This window comes from Montipora foliosa, chromosome 6, assembly GCF_036669935.1.
Source record: "Montipora foliosa isolate CH-2021 chromosome 6, ASM3666993v2, whole genome shotgun sequence".
Taxonomy (NCBI): Eukaryota; Metazoa; Cnidaria; class Anthozoa; order Scleractinia; family Acroporidae; genus Montipora; species Montipora foliosa.
Window position 1 is genome coordinate 66371453 of NC_090874.1, and position 10000 is coordinate 66381452.

The 10000-nt window shown below is 38.2% G+C and overlaps 1 protein-coding gene across 8 annotated transcripts in view; it reads left to right on the forward strand.

Annotated features, from left to right (window-relative positions):
* Positions 1-10000, forward strand: part of LOC138008200 (uncharacterized) — a 54910-nt gene that overhangs the window by 22744 nt on the left and 22166 nt on the right. For 7 of the 8 annotated variants that reach the window (XR_011124184.1, XR_011124185.1, XR_011124186.1 and 4 more), the window contains 4 exons: positions 3102-3479; positions 5635-6015; positions 7451-7852; positions 8024-8404. Coding sequence is in view for 1 of the 8 variants with exons in the window: in XM_068855451.1 (XP_068711552.1) it covers positions 3102-3479; positions 5635-6015; positions 7451-7852; positions 8024-8404 (1542 nt within the window). In the remaining 7 variants the exon portion in view is untranslated. The remainder of the gene's footprint in view (positions 1-3101; positions 3480-5634; positions 6016-7450; positions 7853-8023; positions 8405-10000) is intronic. The other variant, XR_011124187.1, reaches the window with a different exon arrangement.

Sequence of the window (10000 nt, forward strand, 5' to 3'; positions counted from 1 at the left end):
TTTTATTTATTTTCCGTGTCGGTAAATGTCTTGCGTGTCATTCCCTTGCTAAGTGGTGTCTTTGTGCATAGAGCCTTCTGCGCGTATTTTCTTAGGATCGAGAGGGTAGTGGGAAATGCGTAGATTTCTCTGGTGGACACAGTAGAACGATAAACTTAACCGGCAATGGCGTCGAAAGTCATGTAACGCGAATGGCGTTTTAGTGGATCTTTGAACAAAAATATACCCTTATGAAGCTCAATAAGTCAATTGGATACTGAAAAAGACAGGCGATGGAATCTTAGAAGCGACGAGTAATGGACTTCGACAACAATCTGTCGCCCGTCGAGCCGAAATTAAAGTGAGCTGTATTTCTAATATTTTACCAAGTGTGCTGTTATATAGAACACTGAAACCAAATGGAAAATTCTCTGATAACTTATGGGTTCAACAAAGACAGAAAACGAATCGAACACCTTAAGTGATCAACTCTGCACAGTCTTCAGGTAAAAGAAAAAAAAAAATGGAAATGTGACAGACGAGAATTATTTGAAAGAATGCTTGTCGTCTATTTTGTGCTTCATTATTCAAGGAAAAGGTTCTTCATGGAAACGGTTTGATCCTAAAATTTTAATTTGTTGTAATATTGCGCATATTTGACACGATTGATTTTTTTCTCTTCACGCACGTAATGAAATAGGAAGGGGTTTTTGCCTCTAATAGCAAATTTGTTGTTTGTTTAAAAAAATTGTTCGCTGGAAGAGGTGGCCTTTATGAATTCATCATGTTTTATAATATGCGAGCTTAACTGGATAGTTTTTATGGCAATAGTAAAGCATTCTCGTGTCAAAATGAGGTTAGCGTCTTTCTGTTGTGCTAACTTAATTAAATATAAATATACATTCTGCCTCGTGAGTTTGTTATTCTCGTTAACCAGCAATGGCGTCGAAAGTCATTGCAACGCGAAAGGCGTTTTAGTGCATCTTTCAACAAAATGTGCTCTCATGGAGCTCAAGAGGGGAACGTCAATTGGATGAACAAGACAGGCGATGATGATCTGGCATCTTAAAAGCGACGAGTAATGGACTTCGACAAGAATCTTTCGCCTGTCGATCTCTTTCGGCGTACGAACGTGTGAGGACCTGTGAGGGTCTCTGCTGGTATGACTTCTGGATGACCCCTTAAATGGTCTTAATGACCCCCCAACTTGAAAAAAATTGCCAGGAACGCTGCACGTACCACAGGCAACCCAGTGTACCCTCACGGAGGATCTAGTTTTCATTTTTTGCATTTTAGCTTAGATTAATTTAAACCGTTTTTCAAATTTTAAAAAAAATTCTGTAGGTTAAAAAAAAAAAAAAATTGACACATTTAAACAAAAACTGACTTTTCTGAAAACCTGACCTACAGATTTTGTCGAATTTTAAATATTTTAGAGAGAATTTCTAACATTATCTGGTAACGCTGAATGGAAAGATTTCACCATCCCGTTTTTTTTTTTGAAAAAGACAATATATCTTGATTTTAAGGCTCAAAGAAATACCTTATATTGTTGCCATGGTAACGTTATTTTGGAGGAAAATGTGATGTGAGATATCTATGATGGGTACTTAATACCCTCGCCAAATTTTGTCTTGATATGATTATCCTAACTGTATCTAAGGATAGAATATGTTTATTCGTTGGAAAAAACTAGAAACTATTACTTTCGGCCAATGCGGAGGCGCTTGCCGTTTTTCAAATCGGAAATACTTTAGGCGTGCGGCTGTCTTCATTATTTTTATTATTGTATTGGCACGTGCTATCTGTCTCCTTATTTAATCTTACCCGTGAAAACACGGATCATTTTAAAGTCACTTAACGAAGTTCACAGAAGTCTTCAAACAAACCACTTTCGGGAATGTTAAGCGAGACAACGGCTGTCGTGAAAACACAGGCACTGTAAACTGAAATCAACAAGTTAACGCAAATCAACAGTTGGTTTTTGAGGAAAGGGGAAAGCCGAAGTAACCGGAGAAAAGTTTAAAACCAACAAACTCAACCCACATATGACGCAAAGTCTGGGAATCGAACCCAGGTCTCAGTGGTGAAAGGCGAGTGCTCTCACTCCTGCGCCAACACGCACCCTGTATTTTACCGGCGTTTTCGTAGCACAAGATGTCACTTTCACAGTTTTGAATGTTTATTGTGGTGGGAAGGGAGAGAGCAATAATTAAGATGGGAAGTTGTGAACAGCCGCCGACGAAAAATCACAGAATAAGAAAGGAGGCATCTAGAGGATTCAGCCAACTTAAAATTCTGAAAAGTGTCATTCGCTCCTTACTGCAGTATAACTTTTGAGTGTTAATGTTAGTTAAAGTGGTACTACGACCAAAAAAAAAATCCTTTTTTCCTTTTGATTTCAAAACTATGTTAACTAAACACTAACTTACCCAAGTTTTAAGTTCTGATTTTAAAAAGACACCTGTTTATTTTAACTGGAATTTTCTTATTTATTGGTCGGCCATTACTAACTTTAAAATCTTGAGAGAGCTGGGTCGAGGAGAAATTGACGTCAAAGACCCACTGGTTTAAGAATGTAATGCGTGTGTACGCGGCCAAATTAATATGCAGCACGGGAGTTTCAGGCTTTCAGGCTTTTAACCCGTGTTTTGCATATATAATAAATTGCGTTTACACGCTGAAATTTTAAGCTAGTGAGTAAATGGCGTCATTTTCTCTAGATCCAACCCTCCGAGGTCCAATCGACTAGTTTTGAACGTGAGTAATGGCGAACCGTGAAATCTAAAACTTACACTCAAAACAAACAGCCTTGGATAAAACTCAAAGCGCAAAATTTTGCCAGTTAGGTGTTAGGCGAACACGCTTTCAAAATCTGAAGAAAAAAAGAAATTATTTTTTGATCATAGTACCACTTTAACGCTCCGTTAAATTCGATGAAACTTGCATTCATGTAAATACAACTATAATGGAAATCCAGTGCCACTTAATTACGTCCTTGGCGACTAAGAATTAAAGGAAAGTGGCCTGGTTGGCCATCAAGCCCTGCTATAGTAACGTATTTGCTGATTCTATATACATTTTCCCGAAGATATTGACTTCTTTGTTGTGTTCATATTCAGTGTGCAGGCTAAGAATTCATAAAGGAACGAGTGGGGTCATACCTTTCCATCAACATGTGTTTGCATCCACCCTCCCAACATACTGTGTCAGGATCTTGGCAAATAAAGGAGAACAAGTCAGGTTAATGCTCGAAACCTTTTTCAGCTACCCACGGTGTGACCTATCATGCAGTAATTGTCCTTACCTGGAAATTGAAAATGGAATCCACGAAAATGGCAAACCGAGCTCAAGAATATGTGGTCAACTAGTAAACAAAGTAACCCTTTATTCACATTTTGATCAGAGCCTAGAGTTGCTGTTTGCATCTAATGTTACTGGGGGTATTTACTTCCAAGCTTCTTACACAGTTACCAGTTACAATGAAACTGTGTCCAACGGTAAGCAGACTCCAGAAACTGATCTGGGGCCCGTTTCTCCAAAGTCCCGAAAAGCTATTTGTGAAACTGCCAACAGCTTGTTTTGGAAAGCCGATCTTTCAACATGTATTCTAGGTAACAAAAAGAAAAATGACTGTGAAGTTTGACGACTTAAATCCTATCCGTTCTTGAGATACAAAGAGAACTGTGACACCCGAAAATAACCCGTAAAGTTTCGGGACTTTCAAGAAACAAGCTCGTGGTGGATTGTTATAGAGTAACTACTCTGCCAGTCGATCTACACGCTTTTCAAGTCAAGTAGGGTTTGTAAAAACACGACTGACCGAGTTGGAGACATTGCGCGTAAACTGCAAATGATTTTTTCACTTTTTCTTGCATTTAATGCAAAGATTAAGGAAAGTATTTTAACTTTAATATTTTGAGTGGAAAATAAAGACATCTCATTGGAAATTCTTGAAAACTATGTTGCTAGTTAATCGATCACTAGATCACACACATATATCGCCTACTGCTCTGTGTCGCCGTTACTTTACTGATTATCTTGGATTTTATAACTGTTGGAGATGTTTAACCTCAAGCATCATCCTAGATGTTGTTTAGGGGAAAGGTAACCATTGAGGTGGTCCAGATGATTAAAAGCAAGAATGATCACGATGTAATTTTTAATGCTCGCTTTTCAGCGCGTGTCAACCCTAGTAAGGGAAACCCAATATCATAACTAGTTATTTGTCACTTTTTTTTTTCACTAATGAAGGAGTTAATAAGCATTTACGCCTCTCTTCAGTTTAAGTTGGTGAAGGACTGATGTTGTCGGTTAAATCCGGGTTCAGGTTGAATCCGTTTTTACCTAGGTTCAATTCGTGATCCTCATTTTACCTAGGTTGAATACGCACTCTACCCAATTAAAGGCAGCTATCAAACTCCTCCCTCCCCCCCCCCCCCCCCCTAATGGATTAAAAACACCTATAACTTCCCTCAAGCTCTGTCTTACGCATCTCTTCTTAATGTTTCGCATTATGTTATCGGTTAAAGGATTCACACACTTATCCACTCTCAACATTACAATATAGTAAGGGATTAGAGATCTGCACTATGTACTTATCGGTCTTATCAAACCTATTGGGTTTGATACCTCTTAACCAACGGTTAGTGCTAACCAGGCTTCGAGCAACCTGCCCCAGATCTATATTCCTGTGCATTCACCACTACACCACAACGACGAACATGCTCAACCCAATACATTTCTTATCATTATTTACTTTCCTGTAATAAGTCAATTGATATCCATGTATAAAAACCCAAACTAATCCTAACCTGACCCAATTTTTCCCTGGGCTTAATTTCAGCTTCGAAAAAAAGTTTCTTCAATTCATCTGAGTGCGTATTCAACCTAGGTAAAGTGAGGATCACCAATTTAACCTACAGTCTCGCACAAAATTGTTGAAACACTTTACAATACCTTGCCCTCCCACAATGTTGTTTTGGCAAATGGGCTCAGAAACTCGCGTTAAAACAACATTGTGAGGGGAGAGTGAGCTGCGAAAGCTTCAGGTCTGTATAGTCGTGTACTTTTCCAATGAATTTTGTCACAGATTGTAGGTAAAAATGGATTCAACCTGAGAACGGATTTTACCGGCAACACAGCTGAGATTTACCAGTATTTTTCGTTGTTATTTTTGTAATTAGTGTTGAAAATGAGTTGGAATAGAACAGAGTCTTAGATACTCTTGAGCAGTAATAGTCGGATCGGAAAAAATCGTGTATGAAAACTTAGGTCGATTATCTCGAAGTATTTCGTTCGCTGTTTTGTCTTTTCGGAAATAATTCTGTACGTAGGTAATCAAAGGGAATTTGCAATGAAATCAATAAAGAGTATAGTCATCTCAAACAGTTTGCCTAAAAGTTTGAACCATTCCAAAAATTAATAGAAATATTTTGCAAACCGTTCCAGGAACATTTTTTTTGGTATCGGCAAGAGATTGACCTTTGATCTGTGAAATATATAATTCGTTGATTAGAGGACAGTGGTTGGTTATTGGTTTTTTTTCATTTTCCTTGATATTAGAGTAGGTTTTGTTGATTCATACTTGTCTTCGTTTAATTAATGAATAAGAATAAGCCCTCAAAATGTTTTCTATGTAAAAATCTCTCCCAGAATGTTCCAACTACAAATTTCTCAGTGAGTCCAACCGAGCAATGACCTATGTTAACAGAAGCATTGGTAACCTGTGCGATTCAGCGTTGTCTGGTTGGTATCGATTTAGCGGAGAAGCTGGGACTCAAATGGCAGATTCTTGTCCTAAGATATATCACTGCAGTACAGACTCACCAGGCTGGCTCGATGGCACACATCCTACAGTGGCTGAAGGGATCGTGCAGCGAAAGGTCTGTTTTTTTCAACACCTGTTTGTCAGTGACTGCTGCTACTTTTCGAAGGACATCAGTGTCCGCAACTGTGGAGCGTTTTATGTTTACCGCCTTGATCCACCCGGCTGTTACTCACGTTACTGCGGCAATGGCCTGCCACGAGCACCAGGTAAGAACGCATTTTCGATTTAAGGAGGCTCAAACCAGTTTTAACATTTTCAACAAACTGTACTAATTGGAAGGATTGAATCTACCAACCTTTTTCACTTAATGTTAATGTTACGATGGTACGTGAAACACCAATAGATGCTTAACAAGATGCACTCATTAATGTGACGTAATAGGTTACCATGGCAACCAAATTTCCATCTAAAAACAAACTTTTTTTTTTCTTAAAACACATATATCTCAAAAACACACTCGGTGACCCCCATTTTGTTATTGCTAAGCAGTGATTAGCACGCTATGATAAAACTCTCTTGAAAGTTTAAAAAGATTCTCTGGAGCAGATTCATAGCCACCTTCACAATTAAAAAAAATTAATAAGGTGGCTCTGAATCCGCTCCAGATAATTTTTTATTAATTTTGAAGAGAGTTTCGCCTTAGCCTGCTAATCACTTTTCAGTAGTAAAAAATGGGGGTCACCGAGTTCGTTTTTTACATATAAGCGCTTAAACACACAATATAGTGCGTCTTTAGATGGTTCTTTTGTTGCCATGGTAATTTTTGACGTCAGCTTAATATGTGCAGACGTCAGATTAATATGTGCATCTCGTTAAGAAATTATTGGTGTTTTATATGGTACCATACATTGCCATCAAGTGAAACAGTGTTGTAGAGTATATCTGTTTAATAACACATTCCCTCCAAATTGTTGAAACCGGTTTGAGCCACCTTAATTGACTGATGTTCATATTGTTTTTTTTGTTTTTGTTTTTTTTGCGATAATTTTACCGTATAATAGAGTAGTTTTCTTAATGGAACCTAAAAAGGAGTAGTCCTATTTGGCACCAACCAAATTCCTATTCTGCAGGGCTAACCTGCTTCTAGAGTCTTTCTCCTCGAGTCTCTTTCAGCTCTAAGGAAGAGCGTTTACACTACAAATCAACAGATCGTTGGTTTGTTTCTAACTAGGGATTTTTCCGAGTATCCTTGTGAGTCAACATCGCAAAATAAATCTCTTTATTAATTTACCAAGGTTAACTTAAACCATCTTCTGAACGACAAAGGAAACTTTTTTTTCCCGTGGACATGTAGAACTAGGTCCTAGGTGGTCCCTGTATCGATTAGTGCAAAGAAAAACGATTTTGCATTTTTTTTGTACAGCTAGAAATAATTGGAAGAGAGCACGTTTGCTTTGTTATCCAAAACTATCATGGTTAACACTTACGGACGTTAAAGAGCGGAAGGAATACTGTTCACAAAGATTTCAGCTGGGAGTTCTTGATATTGTGGTCGATCAGTCAGCGGGTTATCTCGATTCGCTGGCTGGGCTTCTGAGCCAACGAGACCATGGAATTGAAATTTTATTAAACCAAGACCCATATTACCAGTATTACCGTCATTCCATAAGCATAGTAAAATTCCTTTGTAAAATATTTCAGAATGTTCAAACTACAAATTTCTCAATGACTCCAGTAGAGCAGCAACATACAGACTGGACGGGTTAACGTTTGATCCTTGCAAGCACAATTATTACAAGTCTGGCTGGTACCGGTTTGGCGGAGAGGCTGGAAACCAAATGGCTGACACTTGCGTTAAGATGTGTCATTGCGGTGCTCCGTATCCAGGTTGGCTTACTGGAGGACACCCCTCTGTGGAGGATGGTGCTGTCATGCGTAAAGTGTGTTTCGTGGGAAGGCGGGGATGCTGTGAGGCGTGGGATTACATCACTGTTCGCAACTGCAGTGGATTTTACGTTTATCTTTTATCCAGACCATCAAACTATTGCAACTATGGTTACTGTGCGAGCACCGGATTTGAAGAGCCAACAACCTTAACAACAGGTAAAAGCTCTTTCCTTAAGTTGTTCATCGTTATGGGTGTACAGTTTCAACTGAGCCAAGTGCGAAGATCATTGTATTCGGGCTTTTTGTTAAAGTTACTTATTGTTACGTGCATCTGAGATTATTTCGTTTGTTAAAAGGGAATAATTATTTATTTACTTCGGTTTTTAGAGCGTTCGAGGCAACGTTTTTTGAATGGAACGAATGGAACTATCTCATTTTCCATATATTACCAAGAATGCACATTTCCACTTTACAGCTGGCAGATCGCTGCGAAGAAAGGAGAAAAAGTCACTTTAGTGATTCAACACTTGAAGGGTTTATCCGGGAACACGTCATGCACTTTTAATTACGTGGAAATTCAAAATGGAACCTACGCAGATGGCAAACCGAGTACACGAATGTGCGGTGAAATCGTATCTGGCATTGTAACATTTTACTCCCACGAAAACCACAGCCTAAAAGTGGTGCTTGTAGTCAAGCCTTCAAGCACGCATGCTTTCTTTGAAGCTACTTACACAGTTCATAGTTACAACGAATCTGTGTCCAATGGTAAGGATAACTAAGTTGCAAAGTCTATAGTGATCGGCAGTTGCAAATGCGTTCTTAGTAGGTTTTCATGCGAGTCGTGTAAAAATTGAGGACAATCTTGTAGTGTTGTATGAATTTTTTTTAACCTAAAAATCAGCCGGGGACTCACCAAATTCGGTAACATGGGGCCACAACATGATAACCAAAAAAGGAACATCAAGGAAAGTCAAGTGTGACGTAGATGTGGGTTGAAAATATGTGCCAAACGTTGTGAAATAGTGAAATTTTTGTTGGCATTTGTCACCTACAACTGAGTCCGAGACATCTTGATTATGGCCTCTGAAAGTTGAGTTCAGTTTACTTTTTTGTTTCCTTTTATTAGGATCTCGAAAAGTACTTACCAGGTGCTCGTGTTGTCTGGTTTAACAGCACACGTTTTTGCCTCATCATGCAAATGCTCAGCCCTTTTTTATTTTAAAAATTATTTTTGTACTTCTCATGTTAAGATTCGTTTCAAGAACCAAGATGCCAGGATGGATCGTTTTTTTTTTTTTTTTTTTAAATCGACGCAAGTAATCTATTTGACAACCTCTTATTTTGGTATCGTTGAATATGTGAAGTTGACACCAATTTAGTCTACTAGCAAAATCAAACTTTACTCTCAGAGAATACTACTATTCTTTCCATCGTACATACAGCGAGAGCAGACGACTTTTTTAATGACTATATACTAATACCAATCATGTCATTCGCTACTTTGTGAAACTCTTGCTGCTTATTATGGAGCTTATTTCGAATTATTAAAATTATTTAGTATAAAATTATTTAATGAATTATTAAAATTATTTAATTCAATTATTTTGAAATTTTGAGCTGCATATTTTGAAAGCCAAAATTTCCAAGGTTTACTCGTTAAGAAGCTTACTCCAACGCTAAGACATTCTTTCGTCCTCAGGAATAGTTATGTCCCTTTAACGATAAACATTGATGCTTTCTGCGTATTTGAAAATGAATGTGACTGTTTGAAGGTTGATTACTGCATAGCAAAAGCGTGATCCATGGCCAATAACCATACAAACTCCAGTGTTCTTTAAAAAATGAACACATCCGTTAAATTCGTGGGCGCGCAATTCGGAATATCAGTCCCACAGAAAACGCACCAGTTAGTAATCAGTATCTGTTACGAAGAATGAATCCGGAGCTCTCAACATTAAAGCCACCTGAATTTTTCAGGTGTCTAGAAGAGAAAATTGCCTAAATTGTCCAGTGAAGTCCGAGGGTCAATTCTACGTGCCTTTCGTAAAAAGTCTTATCTGTTGTTTTCCTTAATCCGTTCCTTGGATAATGAGAAAATAGTGGAGAACAGAACAGATCGGGTAAATTCCAACCAATAAAGGACTTTCTTCCTCTGTTAACAAATGTCTGAAGATCATTTGGCATTTCGTGCGATGCATGGTTAGCTTTTGTTCAGGGCTGGGGTTTTATTCATTATTGGTAACTGGAAAACCTTTACTAATGGCCGGACTGTATTTGGTGACTTTATAGAATAGCTTTTGTTAAACTTGATAACATATCTCCTCCCTCTTGCTCATTAAGGACAATTATCCCAAAAAATGT